The sequence below is a fragment of the Pezoporus wallicus genome, unplaced genomic scaffold (genome assembly GCF_028554395.1).
Source record: "Pezoporus wallicus isolate ANWC-B61680 ecotype Strahan unplaced genomic scaffold, APGP_CSIRO_Pwel_v1 contig_14219, whole genome shotgun sequence".
NCBI lineage: Eukaryota > Metazoa > Chordata > Aves > Psittaciformes > Psittacidae > Pezoporus > Pezoporus wallicus.
In genome coordinates, this window is record NW_026635084.1 from 104,050 (window position 1) to 124,582 (window position 20,533).

Below are 20,533 nucleotides of genomic sequence, written 5' to 3' on the forward strand. Positions count from 1 at the left end.
ATACCTAAAGCCTAAAAGCGATATTAATGCGCGAACCCGACTTCTCCAGCCTTCAACTTGCACCCATGAGCCCCGTCCCCCCTCACGCACCAGCTGACACCGCCTCACGAACCACCTTAAACCGACGCTGAGCACAGGGCCGGCAACCGGATAACCCCCCTCATTCCATACCCGCTACCCCGGCTCGGGGCGCGGCTCTCACAGCACCAGCACCGCGGTCACCCCCTCACCGGGCCCGGCGAGCAGCGGGAGGGGATGCGGGGATCCGGAGCTCCGCGGCCCAGGCCCGGCTCCCCTCAGCCCCGGCGCCGAGCGCTGCCCGCGGTGAGGGGGCACCCGTGAGGGGGCCGGCCCGCACCGGAAGGCGGAAGGCGGGCGGTCACAGCGCATGCGCGATGGTGTTCCCTCCCCCGCGCCTGCGCGGGGCTCACCCCGTCTTCCTCCGTGTCGCGACAAAGCGCGTCGCGATAGGGCAAAGTCCCCCCCCCCCATCGGCTTTGGTCCAAGTGAAGAGCCGTGATTGTGGTTTGTAGAAAAAAAAAAAGGGGGGTAAGGTTTATTAATGGGTTTTTTGTACAGCTGCGGGGTTGCACAAGACGATGAGCACGACAACGGTCACCACCGTACAGTAACAGACACAGTTAAATAGGAGGGGTGCGAAGTGGGGGGGGCTCGGCTACGAGTGGGCGTATTTGGACCCAAAAATGCCACGGTCCAGCAAGACGTTTGCTGGCACTCAACTGCGGGCCATCAGGGCGCGGGTTTGGGTTGCTCTGGTTTAAAGGTAATACTAAATCGTGTCCTTTCTGCACTGCAGAAATGGGGATAATCCATGCACTATTGTCTGCGTCCATGGTGGCGGTGTTTTTTAAGTCCATGGCGTTGCTTTCATGTCTTACTTTGGAAGGAAAATTCATCGTATTCCCAGATCCCGGGATGGTGCTGTGGCGACGAGGCACGTGTTTAACACGGGACACCATGACTTCCTTAATGGATTGCCTGGCCGATGGCATGAGCGTGCTGCTGTTGCGGTGGGACAGAGTAGAAACTTTGATAAGGAAGACTGGAGTGCAAAGAGGCTGGTTTAGGATTGGTTTTAGCCTTTGGGGATAGTTCACAGCTTTAAACAAGTCTCCTCCTGTGCTTCTTTCCAATAAATATAAATAGAGCAAAACAGGTTTTACACCCCTCATCTCCAGTACCATTAAGGCAAACTCATTTGATGTTACAGACTTTTACACCTTTAAGATACCTCTTGTAGTGCAGTATCCCATTTCCAAGTCTCCTACTTTCCTGCTATTCACACCATTTTTGACTTGGTACAAGAGCATATAGCAGCCTAAGGAAAGCCAACACAAATCTCCTTTCTATTCTCCTACACCAACATCATTGCAATGCCCAGCACTGGAATTCAACAGTCCTCAGGAACATGACTTCATTGGATCAGCAGGAACCACACTCAAGCTGATGGGCTCCCAGGTGTGCTGAATTTAAAGACACTGATCACTGCGTTTGACTAAATGGAAGCTCATGGACTTCACCAACCTCAGGAATGCCCCATACAGTGGTACCCAGGAACAAGTTAATCCATATTTTGGCAAGTCACCTCAAAGCTCCCTCAAAACACCTCTGCCTGGCCAGTGTTCTCCATGGGATTTATCTCCTCACGCACAGTCACTCCTTCCACACCATATTAACAGATGTGTTAAGTACCAAAAGCAATACCTGCTACAAGGCTTCGCCCAGAAGAAACCAGACTTCCTCTTGTCCAGTCCAAGTGTGAAGCTCCCAAAGAGCTTTAACTCCATCAGGGCTGATCCCACAACATCTGTGGAGCTTGCCCACCTGTGTAATCCTCATCTAGATCTGGAGTACTTAGGTCAAGGAGTTGCACATTCACACGCTGTGGCACAGAGAAAACTAACCCAGAAAACCTCTCTCATTTCTTCAGTCTCACAGGCCATAAAGACAAAAGATCCTTCTTTGCTTGTGTTTTATAAATACACGTATGCTGTTGTGCACAGACAATCTGGGGTGAGTTTTCAGGCAGTGATTGGAAGTTTAGACAGACACAGTACATCCCATCAGGAGTCAATGGAGTTGTAGTTCTATTTTTGCACATACCAGAATGCATTAAATAACCAACAAATAAAAGGATTATGCAAGAAAAAAATGATAATTACACTGCCTTAAAAAGATAAACCTGCTCTTTCCCTTTCTCCTGGTCAAGCATGGCATGAATTCTGGACATAGACCAGGCCTACCAAAGCAGGAAACCCTCAGAGATGGCTTTGTGTCCCATAAACAGTGGTCCACTAGCGTGTTTCTTGTATGCTTCCCGAGTCCAGGGCTGGTCATCTTACGGAAATGTCCAAAGAAATTAACTGCATTGTTAACAAGGCTTTTGGGGGAAGAAAATAGAGTAACCAACTCTCCATCCAGTCTTCAAGGGGAAAAATGGTGACAACAGAGATAACTACCCTGCCTCTTCAGAGGTGTGCTCCTGCACCCTCATGTTCTCCTGGCACAGCTACCTTTAGGTTACAGCAGAAGCTGCTACATAGGCTAAGGTGAACCCTTTTTGTCTGTTTTACTGGGCAAAAAGGTGATTTTCCCTGCAAATACTGGAAGGGAAAAAGAGATAACAGTGGCTCTGTAATACCCTTACGTGCTGCTACAACCTCCATCAGTTTGCTCCAAACAACACGGGTTTAAGACTGCACTTTTCCTTCTTTTGGAAGGTGGTAAACTAGGGCAGGGCAGGCAGCATGTAAACAGTTCTTGAGGGCTGGAAAAATGAGAATAATAATTTAATGGACTGCTTGGGCACATCTTCACAGCTTCATAGTTACATCCATCCCCTCACATGGACACTTGGCTGCTGCTGCTCTTTCTCTCCAGGCAGTCTGCTCGCAGCGAGCAGATGATGTTCCCTTTCACCTTGGCTGCTGAAACGAGGACATTGGAAGCGGTTCTGCCCTATTCTGGCTATTTACACAATGGCCTCCTCTTTAACAGCTCCTAGTAAAAACATACATACATCATCAGCCAGTTAGCCTTCCATTAGGGAAGCTTTTTCCCCATAAAATTGAAGTAACAAGTTGTTTACTGGAGACACTTCCAAAAAGGAAAAGTAAGGGTCAGCAGACATGCCCAAAATCAAGTCCAGAGCAAGCAGAAGTTTTACTTCTCCTCTTGTCCTTTTTGTTAAAAGCTGCATAAAGTAACAACCCAGAAGGATTTTGAGGGTACTTCTTCATGGTCACCAGGGACTTGAACCCTCTTAAAGCGTTAACAAGAGCTCCAAGATTTTAGTTGAAGTGAGCATATACTTTAAACCATATTTAACCCCAGCATACCCATAGATCTGGGCTCGGGGGGGAGGTGACAAGTACGAGCAAGAGACACCACAAGGCTTCTTCATTCATGTTCTGCTGAGAAAGTTCTGGGTTTAGAGATGTGCACCTCGCTGCTGCCGCTCCCATTGGTGGTTGTAGTGATGATGTACTGGGTGGTGGGCTGCTGAGTGCCTGTTTGGGATTCCAAGGTATCCGTGGGGACTGGGGGCTGGGGAACGCCGACCTGGACCTCACTGGGGAGCGAAGAGTTTTGTTTGGCTTCCAGATCAGGCTGACCTTCAGATATCACATAGTGAGTCTGCATGGGGAATATGGAAAATCATCATCACTGCACCTTGTCTAAGTTCCCTGTTCTAATTGTCTGTAGCTTTCCTGTTGCTGTGCTGGAGACATTTTGGTATGAACTTGGAAATTAAGTTTTATTTCATTTAAATGTACCCAAGAACAACCTAATGCTTGCCCTTTGTTTTCAAGTACATTGGGCTACTTTCTATTTGGTTAAGCTAATGATGCAATCAACCCATCACTACAAGTTATAATAGCCATTCTTAATACTGCTCTCAAAGTTCTTTGTTCTCCACATGCTATACAACTTGCATTTCCAATATCACGCAGAACAACCACCTGCCTCCTCATGCTAGATTGCTTACAAGGTAAGACAGCAGTGACTCTTAGTCTGTAATCCTACAGGTAACAGAAAGCTGGCAAAATTATTCTCTATTCTGTGTGGCCCAGTATTCACTTTGGCATCTTTTTACCCTTCAAACTGTATGCTTAAAGCCTGATACATGACTCTGGATTAAGAAAACCCAAAAAGGCCATGATGGTTCTTCTTACCTGAGTAACTGCTTTCACTTGCCCCGTGTTGACAGTGGTGACTGGTGTACCTACAGCAGTCTCTGTGATCACGTACTGGCCTTGGGGAATGGTCATCATCTGGATCTCAGATGCTGAAAATGGAAATTGGAGAATCAAGACCTTCAGTCAAACTCAAAGACCATCTTGAAGGATTGTATCTTATGTCAGTAGCATATCAATCCTGAAACAGTGGCTGCTAAACAGCAGTTCAGGTACTGTAAAGCCTTGTAGAACTCTACAGACCTCAAGAGATTTAGTGCCAGCTAACATGAGCTGCAGATTTGGCAATTCGTTCATAGACAACACATCCTGTTCTCACCTGCATCACTGAATTACCACCCAGAGCTGCACGGACAAGAGGAATAGTTTCACCATACCCTCAATTTCATCCAAATTTGAGCTAGTCCCTACCCAATGCACGCAGTCTTGCTGAATACAACATCCTTGGAATAAAGGAGCCCAGTCTGCCTGCTCAAATCACATACCAGGTCATTGTGGACCTACAGTACAAACTGCTACTACAACCATTTTCATTTGTCTGAAACTATTTCTCTCCTTAGATGTGTATAAATATTAATCACAGATCTTAATGAGCTCTGAAAATACTATCCCATTTGATAGCTCGAGGAACGGAGCACATCTTAGTCCCATATGTTAGTCAGATTCCTAGGGAGAGCTGCTGCTGCCACTTACAATAGCTCCGAAACGAGTTCCACGTGCTGGGAAGATACGTGTGCTGGACTGAAGATCCCTGCTGCTGCTGGAGGGCTTGGGTTGGTGTCGATGTAGCTGTCTGCATCTGTGAGGGGCTGAGCTCCTGCTGAGATTGTTGTGAGGAGGGACTCAAAGGCTGAGCCCCAACCTAGGAAAGGTAAAAGCATTCTCAGTGTAGTAAGTTACAAACATATCTTGTTTCAGTAAGGGATAACATGGGGGCAGGTTCTATAGCATATCCTATGTGACTCCTTGTAAGAAGGGAGTCTCATCTCCTTTCTAGCCACCCTTTAAATACTACAACATGGTGATAAGGTCTCCCTGCAGCCTTCTTTCTCCAGGCTGAACAAGCCCAGTTCCCTCAGCCTTTCCTCACACGGCTTCCCAGTCCTTGGATCATCTTTGTGGCCCTCCTCTGGACCCTCTGCAGCCTGTATAGTCAGGACTGACTGAACCACCCCCCAACAGCATGGAGAGCTTCAAGTATTTGAGGAATGCCAGTTTCCATTTACATCTTTCAATTGGCTACGTTTAAGTTGCACTACCTGTGCTGATGACTGAGGTGCTGCCGAAGGCTCTGTGACCTGGATGTGCTGCACCTGGATAGCATGCTGGGTGTAGGTCTGGGGGTCGTGAAGCTGCCCAACGTCCACTGTGGAGTGCTGGGACTGGTGAGGTGAGGTAGCCTGGGAGGAAAATGGAGAAAACAAACATAAGAATACCAAAGCAGCAGTCCTGTAAACCCCTTCTGTGACACAAGCTCTGCAACAGTGAGCTGTGAACCTTAATGAGACCATGGAGCACTCCTGTTCAAGCCAGTGTTTAACCTCTCTTTGCTCCTGGGAGATCAAGAAATACATTTAACAGCTGTAATAGCACTGAGATGGTTACATCTTAAGTCACCCCACTGAAAAGGCCGTGCTAAGGGCATACAAGCTGTCAACCAAAGGGTCTGAAAACCAGGACCATCATTCTTTGTAAGCTTCTTTCTATAAAATAGATACATCCTCGAGATCTGCATACCCAGAACTGGTTTTTGATACCACTCTGTATCAAGACAAGTGCTCAGACTCTTACTGATTAAAAGCTTTTTGGAGCAACACTTGCTAATGATACCAATTGGTGTAATTTAAGTACAGGTCTAAGATCTTGATAAAATTAATACTAGCAATCAGTATTCATGCTCTCATATCATTACAACAGCCACTGTCAATATTAACTGGGGCCAGGCCATTATTTAGTCTTCATTAACCAAATTCATAACTTCATTTGTAATGAGGAGCCAGAGAGAACAGGGAACTGCAGACTGAAATACAAGCACGTGGTACTTTCAGCTTCACCCAGTGGATACCAGACTTGAAGGCTATGCCCATTCATTCCAGCTCCCCAAGTTATGCTCCTCAGCTCGGCTGCTCCAGTTACACTTTGGTTTTATTTGCAGGAGGCACAGAAAATTGATATTCTAATAGGTGACACAAAGGGGAAAAGCAAGCAGCTCTCTGTACTTCCACACTTTGGCTCTGGCTCACTGAGAACAAGGAAGGACAAATTAGTCTTCAACTGCAAAAACGGGTCACCCACTGACCCACTTTCCCAGGTGCTGGAAAACCTTCCTAGAGCAGACTTGAGCAAAGCTGCCCAGATAGGCAGAACTAAACTGAAGTAGCACTTCAGTGTCCAGCAAGCAGACCAAGACCAGCAGGATTTATGCACAGTACACAGTGCCTACAGAGGGAACCCTACGATCAACCAGTTTATCTATGAAGAAGTGTGCACCATTCTTTGTAACTACTCCTTAACAAACTTCCGAGTGCTACAGCCCCAAGAAAGCAACGGGCTTGATATGGAGGGACTCAAAAGCACATCAAGTCCCCCACCGGGCTACTCACCTGGGCCACTTGCACAACCTGCAGCTGTATGTGCTGAGGCTGCTGCAAGCCAGTTGTGGGTTGCGACACTGGGATGTACTGGATCCGCTGGTAATCTCCCTGGGGAGTCCGGTAGTCTGTGGTGAGGGTCTGGGATATCTCTGTCATTGCCTGGGTCAGTAAATCTGTTGTCTGAGCAGGTAGAGAATGATACAGACCATCATCAGTTGACATCATATTGTCAAGTGGACTGAGTACTTCCACAGGGCTGTAGTTCTTTTCATCGCACCATGGGGCCTAGACATTGAGTTACAAGAGCTTAATGTGTACAGAGGATGGGGTCATAAGCAGTCACCAGGGATTATCCACTAGAATTGGTCTCTTCTGTCTAAATGTGATGGTCAGGACCTTTGAGGACTAATTTATGCAATAATAATTAAAGAATTAATCTTTTGACTTAATACTATGCTATTAGACAACAAAAATCCTGCATCTGCCAAGAGCTGACTTAGTTTTCAAGTCAAAAAGTGCTTCTTGGATATACTCCACCTTCCCTCCTCACCTACCAGAGTGAGACTTTTCTTAGCTGTATTGCCTAAGTGTGTAAAGACATTTGGCACCCTCAGGTTTATGAAGCCACCAGCATCCTGGTTGAATCTACACATTTGAAAGCAGAACAGTCTTTTAGCCACTTAGAGTCTTCAAACAGGAAGTTTTAAGTTGTGATCAATAGGATTTTTAAAGCTATGCAGCATCCCAGCACTGCTAATAAACACAAAGCTGATTTTTCTAGCCTCAGCTTTCACCTCCTGATGTATTAACTGATGTATTAACAGTGAACAGATCAGCTACTGGAGGTATGCATCAACCAGTACTGCACTGTCCAAAAGTGTCGCTGCCCGTGGCATGGGCATGAACTGGATGATTTTTAATGTCCCTTCCAACCCAAACCAGTCTGGGATTCTGTGACTACAGAGATCTTGTCTCCTCTGCACAGATTGATCCAGTCATTACTAAACAGAAGCCACTCTTTCAAGTGGTGTGTGCCAAATAAACACTTAAGACCAGAGGCCATTGGGCTGTTTGTTTCCCTCTGTTGGCCTCATTTAATGTGTTCCACGTGCTTACCACAACCGTCTCTCCAGTAGTGCTGTCGGTGGATAGAACAGCAGGAGTGGAGCTGATGACAGCCGTTGCCAGCGGTGCGTGGATCGTGTTCGGGAGCTGAGCAAACTCTGGGTGCTTCTTGCGGATGTGCTGGACCATCTTGGTCTGCAGAGAGATGTAAGAGAGCATGAGGAAAACGGTCAGTAAGTCTGCTTCAGGTCAACTGACATCAAAAACCATCACAAAGTTCATACAGTCATGGAATGGTTTGGGTTGGAAAGGATCTTAAAACTCATCCAGTTCCAATGTCCCTTGGACACCTTCCACTAGAGCAGCTTGCTCCAAGCCCCTGCATCCGACCTGGCCTTGAGCACTGCCAGGGATGGGGCAGCCACAGCTTCTCTGGGCACCCTGTGCCAGCGCCTCAGCACCCTCACAGGGAAGAGCTTCTGCCTAAGAGCTCATCTCAGTCTCCCCTCTGGCAGGTTAAAGCCATTCCCCTTGGCCTGTCCCTACAGGCCCTTGTCCAAAGCCCCTCTCCAGGTTTCCTTTAGGCACTGGAGCTGCTCTAAGGTCTCCCCTTCAGGAGCCTTCTCCAGGCTGACCCAGCCCAGCTCTCTCAGCCTGGCTCCAGAGCAGAGCTGCTCCAGCCCTCGCAGCATCTCCATGGCCTCCTTTGGACTCACTCCAACAGCTCCACGTTCCTCTTGTGCTGCTGCCCCAGAGCTGAAAGCAATACTCCACGTATGGTCTCACAAGAGTTGCTGGTCATTAGAGCTATCTGATGCTGAAATGTTGCCTCAAATACCACAGCCTATAAGCTTTATACAGCCAGATCTTTTGGGGACCTTGTCCAGAGGTCACCTTTTCTGCATTTTGTTCCCCTACTCCTCTCCCTTGTAACTGGCAGTGAGGAATTTCCAAGCCTTTCCATTTGTAACTGCACCCTGATAACACTACCATGTGTTCTTTCCAGTTCATTCCCTCTCTTTAGGGAATTATTTTGCCATAAAACAATCAGGCTGTGCCTGCATTGTCAGCAGGCAGCATGAAACCAGCACTCTGACTCGGAATGAGAGAGCTTTGCTTGTGGGCTGACAGATACCACAGGGAAAGAGCTGGTTTTTACCCTCAGCTATATAACAGCCCTCATACCTTGCTGCTGTACTGCTTGGAACAGTGAGGACAGCAGACTGGAGGGGTGGCAATGGTGCCTGTGAGCTGGGTGTGGGTGCTCAGCATGGGATCCGGCTCTCCTGGGCCTGCAGGACGCAGCTTCCGGATGCTTGGAGGTAGCTCAGCACCAGGGTGGTTCTTCAGGATGTGTGCTTTGCGCTTACTGGCACTCTTGTACACCTGCAGGGTAAAGATCTGGGGTGAAAATGGTGCAGCCCTGATGTCTGTAGAGAAAACAGCTACCAGTTATCTTTATCTGGAAGGTCTGCAAGTCACTTTAGATACTACATTTAGTTCAAGCCCCAAACAATTACAACATAATGCAGGAATATACTTTCACCTTCCAGTGTTTACTCAACCTGTAGAAGCAACTCTTTCTTGTGTAGCATGCAGAAACCATTGGAGACTATGTCATATGCCTCACCAAAACATCAAAGCAGGACATCAAAGAGGAAAACCCTTTCTGCCCCATACCTGAAGGTCAAATGTCAGAGAAGCCACTGATCACCAAAGCTGTAATTTGTCCAGTGTTAATTTGTCATGGAGGGTTGATGCCTCCATTCTCACACCAAGCATCACACTGTTTGAACAGCCTTTACTGATCAACATACTCTTTTTAGGCACATTGAGAAAGGAATATTCTATAGTATTACTTAAACCTATCTGGGTTTCATTTCCCTTGAAACAAAAGGAAGGAGGCATCATGAAAGAATGATGACAGTCAAAATACGCTCCCTGGCAAATAAAGGCCCACAAGCATAAAAAGCAAAGGCCAGGGAATAAGAACAGAAACCCAAAAGCAGTGCAGGAGCAGCTTCAGGCTTCACTGAACACTGGGAACGACTGGCATGTGACTAAGCAGCTTAAAATAAAAAGGGGTTAGAGGCTCACTTTTAGAACTGATGCAGAAACCAAAAGGAGTGAGTGTGCAGTAATTAACAGACAGATTTACTACTTAGTCCCAGGCAGCAAAAAGTTATGCAGGTCTAAGGGTGAGTGACTGCTGGCTGGCTCATGGTATTAAGTGTTCCAACTCCAAAGACAGGGGAAAGAACTGCAGTATTCAATGAGCATTCAGCTGCCTTGGCCTGAGTGCATTTCATCTTAATTCATTTGTCTGGACAGTACTGCAGGGATGTTGCTGGCAAGCACCCCAAAAGCAAGCTCCAAACCCTGCCAGATGTTTCTATGCAGAGATAAACTGGTTGCATACAGGTCTAGGACTGAGTTATACTCCTACGGGTGTCTTCCTTACATACCTTATCACAGTACTGACAGAAGTAATCTCTGTTGGGTTTGATAATGGGCAACGTGAGCTCTGGCACCTCTTCTATTTTCATGTCTGGATGTCTCTTTGATAAATGATTCACCTTAAGAGGAAAAGGCACAGAGAAAAAAGAGAGTATTAGAGCTGGAAGCTGAGGAATTGCTGCTTCTCCTCAACATGGATAACAGCCAGGCCGAAACTGTAGTGATGGCAGCCAGCAGGACAGAAGCATTTGCTGCTGCAAAGGCTCTTGTGCATTCAGTCAGCTGCTGAAGGTCTTGCTAGATCTCATTCACAGTTTCTCTGATCAAATTAAGATGGGAAGGGGTAGACCAGCTTGCCAGAACTCTTGCAGCAGAGGTAATGTAAAAGGTCTCTACGCAGGGAGGCCTTTGCTAGCCGAAATCACAACCCTCATGAAATACTTGCAAATAAGCTCTCCTGCTGCATAACACCCTTTACAGAGTGGCAGGTAGAGGGCATGGCCAGGAGAGGCTCCTCAAGAAGGGGAAGAAGCAAAAAACAGCAAGACAGTCAGGAAAACCGAGGCAGTACAGCTGAATCAGGTGATATATTCATCTCATGTTCTATTAAATACACATCAGCCAGCATTACTTAGTGTTGAAATGGCATAGTGACAACCAAGCATACAGCAAAGGCACGCATTAAGACACAGCTTTAAAACAAGATGTATCATCTTAGCTATGAAGTTCACCCAGTTTCACAGCATCCTTACGTTCCAACCTTTGAAATTCCATCTTCATTCCTTAACAATGCATCAAAATGGAGAAGCGGGAAGGGGAACTGGAGCGCTCACCAACATGCCCCTGCGGCGGAAGCCCATCATGCAGAGCCTGCACTTGAACATGAAGCTCTCGTAGTCAGTGGACGCGATCCGAGGCTTGAAGGTCTTGGAGCGGCTGATCCGATCCGCTTTCTTGGCCTCCCTCTCCGGGTTGTGCATCCTCTGCATGTGCTCTCGCAGTTTGTCCTTCCTCTGGGAAAGGGCAATCGGGGAGGAAAGCATCAGCACTGCTACTGCCTTTCCTACCTGTTACAAGAGCCACAAGGCGAGTTGCTGAGATGTATCTGTTGGGCTCTCTCTGGTGCCATGAATTGGTTGCATTCCCAGTGTTGTCCCAGCAGGAACCCATCTGGGTCTAGGTTTAGCCTTCAAGCCAAGCTGAGGTTGCTCAGCCACAAAAAAAGGAGCCAAACTAATGATAATTTAGTAGGCTCCACTCTGGCTTTTCTTTGAATTTATCTAATATATTAGTGCTTAACTGAGTATGGCTGGAAACTTGCATCTAATAATGCTCTTGCCTGAGGACCTCACATCCTACCACAGTACTGAACCTACTGCCTGGATGCAGTCCAGCCTTTCTGGTGACACACACACTGTCTAGAAAGTGCTTCTTCACCCCAAAGCATCCAGTCCCTCAGTATCCCATAAGAAACCAAGCGACGAGGAGCAGGCTGCTGCCACCACAGTCTTCCTAGCTCACAGTCTGCTCTATGTGTTCTGGTGGGATCTGGAAGGGCATCTGGATGTCCTGTGCTGACAAGATGGATGGCACAGACGCAGGCATCTTGGCCAGGAATATTATTCCTGGTTTCAGCAAGAGGTTTCCTAATATCAGCAAGAGCTTTTCTAAACTAAACTAAGCAATACAACCCAAGCACCTGCAATTGAGCTGCATAATGACCCAGCTCTTCATGAGCAGATGGAATATTATTAGAAGTCAGATTTGATAGGCAAGATGCTTATGCTAGGGTGAATCCTGCCCCTTGCCCATCAGAAATCGGTGTTGTCACTCCCATATGACACAAAGCAGCACACGCAGCTTCCACATGTTCATTTCATCCACCTTGGAGAACATGAACTCATCTGCTTGGAGCAGGGTAAAGAATGGTGCTCCTTCTCCACCCGCCATCAGTGAGGACTCCCTTTACCTTGAACTGCTTGCCACAGGTGGAGCACAGGAAGTCTTTGCGGTCCGAGTGGCGCAGCATGTGGAGGCGCAGCTTGTCAGGGCGGCAGAAGGCTTTGTCACACTCCGTACACTGGTAGATCTTCTCCGAGTGGAAGCTGCGGACGTGCTTCTTCACCTGCAGAGGCAGAGAGTAAACAGAATTCATTCAGAAGAGAGGAGTATGTGGTAAAACAGTGCAGGGAACTCTTAGCACGAAGGAAGAAGGCTGTAACAGTTCTCCGCTCTGCTTTGGTTTATAAAGTGCTTTATTGGAACAGTTGATCCCTTGGCAATTGCCTCCATAAAGCCAAAACATTTGTATTATGCATCTGGATGGACAAGTTGATTTCCTCAAGACTGATGATTCCTGAAGCTATTGTATAAGCTGGGCACTTCATAGGTGGCCAAAGACCACCATGTACCAGTTTTACTGCATCATCCTCGAGTTACAGCATTTATCTGAGGTTCCTTATCTTCATTTATAAGGAATCTAAACACAAGGACCAATTCCTTTCCACCAGAATGGCAATTCCTTTGGCGTACTGCCCCTGACCCATCCAGTGTTTTGGGGTTTTCCCCACCTCCGATAAAGTAACTAATGAGGTTTGACATTTCAAATCCAAGCACTATTCAATATATGGATCCCTAATTAAATCCTTGCTGTCTCCTAGTACTTATCTGAAGTGGAACAACTTGGTATCTGTTCCACATCAAAGTATTTAAGTAGGCAGCAGTCTGTGGTGACTAGACTTTATGATTCACATAGCACCAGCTGATAAAATAAGGTTTAATCTCCAAAATAGACCTGAATTGCTGGGAAAAAAAAGCCATGGGATGTCCTTCTGGCTTGATCAGTTCCACAGGAAGGTTCATGGGGCATTAGGCTGCAGTACAGCAGTTCTGAATCATCCCTGTTCCTTGTTCAACCATTACAGAAAAGAAAGGGGTTTTGCCAGGATGGAGTAAGCTTAGTAAATGACTTTTCTGCATCCTTTCCTCTCTAACCTATTGGATAGTCTATCAGCTTCTATTGATTTAAATTGGATTTCTATTTAAATCAGGCAGCTCAGCAAAATTTCTCAACCTCTACATCCCTAGGAAGGGTAATGAATGTGTGCGTGGTACCACTCGGTTCTTCCTTCCTGAACATCAAAATAGCACCCTGGAATTCTATTAACCATCTTCTGCAGTGGCTCTGCACACTGCACGAAGTCGTCCCGTTACTCACTACTGCAGTGTAACCTCTTTCCCAAGCAGAGTGCAGGGAAGAAGAATAAGCTCCCCACCTGAAGCCAACGGAGAAGTCAGGAAGCAGAATATCCTGATCTGTTCTGGTGTTTCTGCAAGGATTCAAGTGAATTATCCTGACAGAAACAGGCAAGGGATTAAAGACTCAATACCACCATTTGTTTTGCTTCAGAGTCTGAATGACAAAGGACAAGGGATATTGAAGCACACGCAGAAAGACAATTCCTTTTTGTACCAAGGATCTGCACTGATCGAAAGGAGTCAGAACCTCTGGTTTAGGAATCTTTGGAGAATAAGGAACCACTCTTACTGCAGTGCAGTGCCAGACTGAGGTACTACAGCTGATCATGTAACAGAAAGAGCACTGCAGGGGCGTAAGACAGCAGCTAGCAATGCTTGGTCACTCTTCCTTTTTAATTTCCAACTGAGGTGGACCCCTTTATCTTGTGAGAATGAACCGACATGCAGCAGGACCCAAGAACAGCACTGCAAAGCTCACAAACAGAGTGCTTACACAAGACCTGGAAGGCATCTCACCTGGATAAAGTCTGGAAAGCGTTTCTTGCAGGTAGGGCAGGTGAAATAGCCATCGTTGACATGGATGGCCACGTGGTCTTTGAGCAGATCCAGGCGGTCAAAGGACTCGGGACAGAAGATGCAGGAGTATGTTTTCTGGTCCATGTGGAACTTCATGTGGCTCTCGAGAGCCCCACTGTTGATGAAACCCTTGTTGCAGATGTCACAAGTCAAAGGGCAGTTCCCTTCCCGCCCGTGGAAGCGGAGGTGCTGATCCAGTTTGTCCTTTTCCCTGAAGGCCTTCCCACACTGGAGGCATTTGAAGGGGCGAAAGGATTTCCGGATGAAGAGGTGCTGGAGAGCTGCATTCTGCAGGAAACAGAGCCTGTTATTGTTATCTATAGATTCCACATCTATTTTCAAGGTTAAATATACTTCAAAACCAAAATGCTTTCATGTTATACTGTCCCCATTTCACATAAGCGGAGGCTGTGACAGGCAGAACTTAAGGGATAAACCTGCAGTTCCACACCATTAGGAGCACACAAAGCAGGAGTTTCCTCTCCAGTCCCTGTTTCTTGGCCATTTTTGTCTTTAGCATGGCATTTTCCTGTAAAATAAAACTAAGTCCCCTCTGAAGTACACACCTGGTCCCTAAAAAACAGCATCTGCACCCACAAGGATGTGCAGCAGTGGTTTAGCATTGCCTGGAAAGCTTCTGGTGGAACATACATTCAGGAGATGCTAGCCTAAAGCTTTCTGTTACCATCAGAAAGAACAGACTCTGAAAACATTCCAGCAAGGGCAGAATGGCAGGTTTCCCAGCAATGGCTAAGAACTTGTGAGCAATTTGCCTGTCTTTGCCGTTGAGCATCCATCATGTGCTAGAGCTTGAAAATGAAGAAGAGAGATGAAAGACAAACAGAAGTGCTAAATTGAGAGGAGCTCTGATAGATTCTGTTGTCTGCTCAAAGGACAGTTGATTATACACAGCCCAACTTGAAATTGCTTTTCTTGGTACTGCAAGAAACAAGAATATGGTGAATGGAGCATGATGGGCTTTATGTGAATATTCATCCTCAAGTTCTGGGCTGCTCTTCTCTGGTTTTTTCCACTCCTACTGCACACAATTGCTCTTTTTAGCCCCTGCTTTGCTTTGGTGTGTGCTTTCCTTAGGTCTACTTTTCCTGTATCATTCCACGGTTGTTATCTCTTCCTTTTCTCCCCTTCAGATGAATAGTATAGAGTCCCAACACTAGCACTGTCTGCTGGAGGAACAGATGCTGCTGGACACGCTGTCTGTAGAAACAACCAAGTGTGGCCTGCACCTGCATTTCAGTATTGGATGAGGATTTGTGTGTGGCAAAGTTGGAAGTCCATCCTACCTCTGCGTGCACGAAACCCCACAGCACACTATCACCAATCGTGTACTGAAAGCACACTGCAAGAAGCCTAAGGAATATCTGCTCTTCTCCAAACTAAGATCTATACCTCATCTTTTACTGCGGTCTTCCCTTTTCAGATGTCACACACAGAGCCTACATGATGATAGTTCAGAGAAATAGCACCAGACATCCCTGGCACCTGTGCTTGAACACATGCAACATTACACACTTCAAGAGATACGTGCCAGATATCTGCAAACAGATTTCCCTGTTCCCTTTCTCCTCCTCTTGTGACAATGTCTGGGCTGACATGTGCTGTGTCTCTTAAGTGTGTGCCAACAGCTGACATGGAGAAAGTAAAGTCAGGAGCAAGTCTGCTGGAACGAGAGAACAGCTTGGGAATACTGTGAAGTGCTGTGCTAGAGATTATATTAGTGGACCTGAATGATCCTTTGCACCATCTGAACTGCAGAGGGAAACCTACACTTTCATTCCAGAAAGAGGAAGATGACAGCAACTGGGTTTCTTGCTGAATTGTCATCATCTCCATTCTCCATTTTACCAGGGGAGAAGTGAGGACAATGGGAAATAGATGGATCTGCTAAGTCACACCATGAGTGAGGAAGACAGGCATGTGCTGGGTGAAAATTCATGTGTTGCTTGGACTCAGAAATAGGTAGTTTTCCCCTTAACTAGAGGGATATGCTAAGAAACCAAATAATTGAAGAGATGCACTTCAAGTTCTTAGCTCCACTATTACCATACTTTGCTCTTTGATCACTGGTAAGGTACCAGGAGCTGACTGGTTAAGACTTCTATACCATGTAAATCAACATAGTCCCATTGCTACCTCAGAGGCTACAGAAGGGTGAAATGTTTTACTGCTTTATGGTTAAATAAGCTAGCAGCTATTACAAAGAACAGAAAAAGAACTAAGTGTTGTCTCATCAGCTGATAAATTTGATCCAGTGCAAACAAGTGCACAAACAGATCCTCCCAAACTAAGATGATTATTATAGTATTCCATCCAGCAGTTTACGCCTATAATATTCACCTTAAACTTGCAATGAATTAGTATGGAAAGAACTAGAAGAATGCAAATTGTTATTCAGTTAACACTTAGTTCTGGACATTGGCTGCTTGAAGAAGAACAAATGTGACAATTTACAATGTGGAGGTCAATAAGGAAACACTAAACAGAAGCTGGACAAAACAACACGGAGGATGATGTTGCTATGTACCATTCCATTAGATACAGCAAAAACCCAAACCAAACCTACCTGCAGCTCCAGCTGAGCAGGCAGCATTGAGGGAGAGAAAAATAGTTATGTTATGCAATGGACTTGAAACCAGAAGCCTTCACTTCTGAAGGTCACCATGAGGGCCAGCTCTTGTAGCTGGAGTTTACTCTTTACTTAGGCATAACTCCTTTGAGGTTCTTGCCTAAGGAAACACTAAGCAGATCCTCCAGGTTTACCCTTTAGTAGTAAATGCCTGAGGGGAGTTAAAGGGCAAAGATAAACCCCACAGATCATCTTGAGGGTGTTCTGTGACCTTTCATGTTTTCTCAGAGTTGACTAACAGTGATGTGATGCAGACTGCAGAGCCATGGTGAGAATGAAATGCTTTTAGCAGGAGGGAATAATTAAGGCAGGATGACAACAGGGCGAGGATTACAAGAGTGGAAAAGTTAAGGAGCAGGGACTTCTTTTAACCTCAGCTTACTGTTTGTACTCTTTCTTATACAACTGGTTGCATTTCTTTCAGCACATGATTTGTGCTTTCCAAACCACATCCCTATCCCTGCCGGTGTTTGGGGTCAGCACATTGACACTCTGGACACTGCCCCGAACTGAATTAAAACCAAGTATTTCTTTTGGCTGCAGACCAAAACCTCCCTCTCATTTGCTACAAGAGTATCTTGAAGGGTGGGTGTATCTTTTCAATACTGAGGACATCACTACCAGATTTAAGGCAGTCTGATCTTCAAGGAGACTCCACTCTAAAGCAGAGGCTGAAAGTGAACTGATCTTATCAGGATTGGAACCCTGGAGCACTAGAGATCAGTGCTTCTAGCTAGAATGAAAGCACTCTGAGCATCACTGCCTCAAAGCCTAGAAGAGTTGAAGCAGTTCACAAAGAATTACTGGTTTTGAGAATTAAATCCTAGATGAGTAATAAGGAAGATACTGAGCTACACAGGTCTCCAGGTCAAGACTTCCTACCTGTTCTTTGGAAGCAAATGATATATATACATTTTAAACCCGTATGTTGGCTTGTTTGCAGTATTTTAGTGCATGTTATGGGAAGGAGGTGCTGGGAACAGTTGGACTGAATGAGTGCTCACAGGCTCCTAGAGCTTGCTGTGATTTTACACTTGTTAGTTTCCTTTCCTCTCAAGTTCTCATTGCTCACAGCCTGATGCAATACGGAAAGGTGCTACACAACCATCCATCTGCCATTCTGCCCCTGCCCTGAAGCATCTCCAGGACTCTGCTGTAGGGGAAGTTAGGGAGATTTGGACATAGAAACATGTCACTGAGGACTAAACCACCACTGCACTCCTCTGAGTTGTCATCCACTTGTGATGAATTCCCAGGGGACAAAAGCTGAGCCACAAGGCAAAGAACTTCAGAAGTTCCGTCCCTTTTTTCCCCTCACATTTACTGTCCCAGAAGATCTCAAGTTGACATCTTAGGTTCCAAAATGCAGGGAAACAGGCAACACTTTCTAATCCCTTCTCCTGAGGAAGCTGTGGCATCTTGTAAGCAGTAAATACCCACGCTCTTCCCTGTCAAACACTCAGCATCTGTCTTCATGCTCCATTATCCACCCTTCAATACATTCAGTAAAAATCCCCCAAGCTTTTAACATACCAAAGTCAAATGACCGGTAGGAACTTGTCATTCAGAGAGTGCATCTGATACGGTTACAAATTCTGCAGTCTTAATGTGCCTCAGCCAACTTCTTCCTTTAAGATATTCCACTGCGTTTATGGGGTAACACCACCACTGGTCTCATATATACTGCTATAAACTGAGAGCAAAATTTGCCTCAACGTCTTCCTATATGGAAAAGTTCCTCTTTTCCCATCCTTTCTCATCCCCTCAAATGGATTCTTACCCCAATTGCAGCTGCTCCCTTCTGTAATCAAAATTTTACACATGGAAGAGAAAGAGAAAGATTGGAGGCTAAATAAGCCAATCTCACACTTACATGGCTTGAAGGATTATTTGCTTGAATCATTTCCCTCCCACACACAAGCAGAGGAAAAACAGCTCACCCAGTTGACACAGAGCTCAGGCTGAAAGCGTTTGCTGTCAGTACAGAAATCTCCTAGCACAGGTTTTAGCTTAAAGACACGCAGGTTTTTTGACCCCAGGAAAGGCTTTTTTCACTAACTATCACCACCTAAATGAATCTAAACTGAGGTCGTGGTTCCTCTTTGGCAACTATTCGCAAGGGAAGAGTTGTGAGGGGCACAGATGGTGCTGTGAGCAAGTCTGTGCCACAGTACCATGATTCAGCCGGCTGCCTGAAGCACTCCTGCTTGCCAGCTTGGATGGACTGTGTTTCTGTGAAAGAATTCCTGTGCTGGGATTGAATCTGCTCCAACTGGTGACCTGTTCTCAGTAGCATCTCATGATATACTAGTTCTTTACATGAGATTTGCCTTCCTCTCAGTGCAGAGAGGCTGAAAGGAACGAGATGCTTTATTTGGGATTTGGATATAGATACAAGAGTGGGAGAAAGACCAGCTGGGTCCTGGCAAGCAGGTCCAGTGTTCTCCACGTGGCAGCAAATGGAGAGGGAGAGAGAAGATGTCACCTGCTGCCCTCTTTGCTTACCCTGATACGCTTTGCTCGCCTCATGTCATCTGCTGTCATGGTGCTCTGCGTGGGCACCGGGCTCTCATCGTGCTGCGCCTGCATTTGTAGCGGGTGGTTTTCCGACTGCTGCTCCAGCGCAGACTGTGGCTCTGGTGGCACTGGAGTCTGCTCCTGCTGCTCCAACCCGTTCAGTGTGGCTTGTCCGGCCTCATCAAACTGCCCCTTGCTGGAAAAATGCAGCAAGTCCTGAAATCGCAAATCATACAACCAGTGATTATTCCCCCCACCCACTGAAAGAGGCTTTGATAATACTCAGCAGGCAGCAAGATCTCTACATGCTCATCACAAGCTGGAAACAAAATGTTTCTACACTAACATGTTCCTACTGTGTTCCACTGATGCTCGCAGCACATCACCTCCACCTACAGCAACAACATTCAGAGCGCCAGGGAAGCAGCGCTGCAGGTTGGTGACTCTCTTCATAGACTGGCTTGGGTTGGAAAGGACCTTAAGATAATCCAGTTCCAACCCCTGTTCATGGGCAGGGATGCCTCACACAAGACCATGTCACCCAAGGCTCAACCTGGCCTTGAACACTGCCAGGGATGGAGCATTCTCCACTTCTCTGGGCACCCTGTGCCAGCGCCTCAGCACCCTCACAGGGAAGAGCTTCTGCCTTATCTCCAACCTGAACTTCCCCTGTTTCAGTTTGAACCCATCACCCCTTGTCCTATCATTACAGTCCCTGATGCAGAGCCCCTCCCCAGCATCCTTGTAGCCCCCTTCAGCCACTGGAAGCTGCTCTGAGGCCTCCACGCAGCTTCTCTGCTTCAGGCTGAGCAGCCCCAATGTTCTCAGCCTGGATCCATGCAGGAGGTGCTCCAGCCCCTGAGCATCCTCGTAGCCTCCTCTGGCCTTGCTCCAACAGCTCCATGTCCTTCTGATGTTGAGGACAACATCCTGGCCACCATATTGTCTGACTGGACACAGATAATCAAAGCAACCCAGCTGTTAATAGCCAAAGAAGATCTTCTGCTCATGACTCATGACTGCTACTGCTTTAACCAAAGGTGACATAAGATGACCCATGAGGAAACAACCCAAACCACTAGCAGAGACCAGGGAAAGCAGAGAATTTGTGTCTCATTGTTGTCACTTTGAAACATTATCATGTATTGTTATGCACTGTATTCTCCTGTCTAACAAACAAGCTGGAGTGCTGGAGAGTGACA

The 20,533-nt window shown here is 46.5% G+C and overlaps 1 protein-coding gene across 3 annotated transcripts in view; it reads right to left on the reverse strand.

Moving 5' to 3' along the window:
• Positions 1-1,638: 1,638 nt before the first annotated feature.
• PRDM10 (PR/SET domain 10) overlaps positions 1,639-20,533 on the reverse strand; it is a 38,486-nt gene continuing 19,591 nt past the window's right edge. For all 3 annotated transcript variants that reach the window (XM_057401563.1, XM_057401556.1, XM_057401548.1), the window contains 12 exons: positions 19,320-19,547; positions 14,108-14,455; positions 12,303-12,458; positions 11,167-11,346; positions 10,342-10,452; positions 9,062-9,262; positions 7,928-8,071; positions 6,821-6,991; positions 5,477-5,617; positions 4,911-5,079; positions 4,197-4,309; positions 1,639-3,657 (listed from right to left, as the gene is read on the reverse strand). In XM_057401563.1, the coding sequence (XP_057257546.1) occupies positions 3,421-3,657; positions 4,197-4,309; positions 4,911-5,079; positions 5,477-5,617; positions 6,821-6,991; positions 7,928-8,071; positions 9,062-9,262; positions 10,342-10,452; positions 11,167-11,346; positions 12,303-12,458; positions 14,108-14,455; positions 19,320-19,547 (2,199 nt within the window). In that variant the 3' untranslated portion in view covers positions 1,639-3,420. The remainder of the gene's footprint in view (positions 3,658-4,196; positions 4,310-4,910; positions 5,080-5,476; positions 5,618-6,820; positions 6,992-7,927; positions 8,072-9,061; positions 9,263-10,341; positions 10,453-11,166; positions 11,347-12,302; positions 12,459-14,107; positions 14,456-19,319; positions 19,548-20,533) is intronic.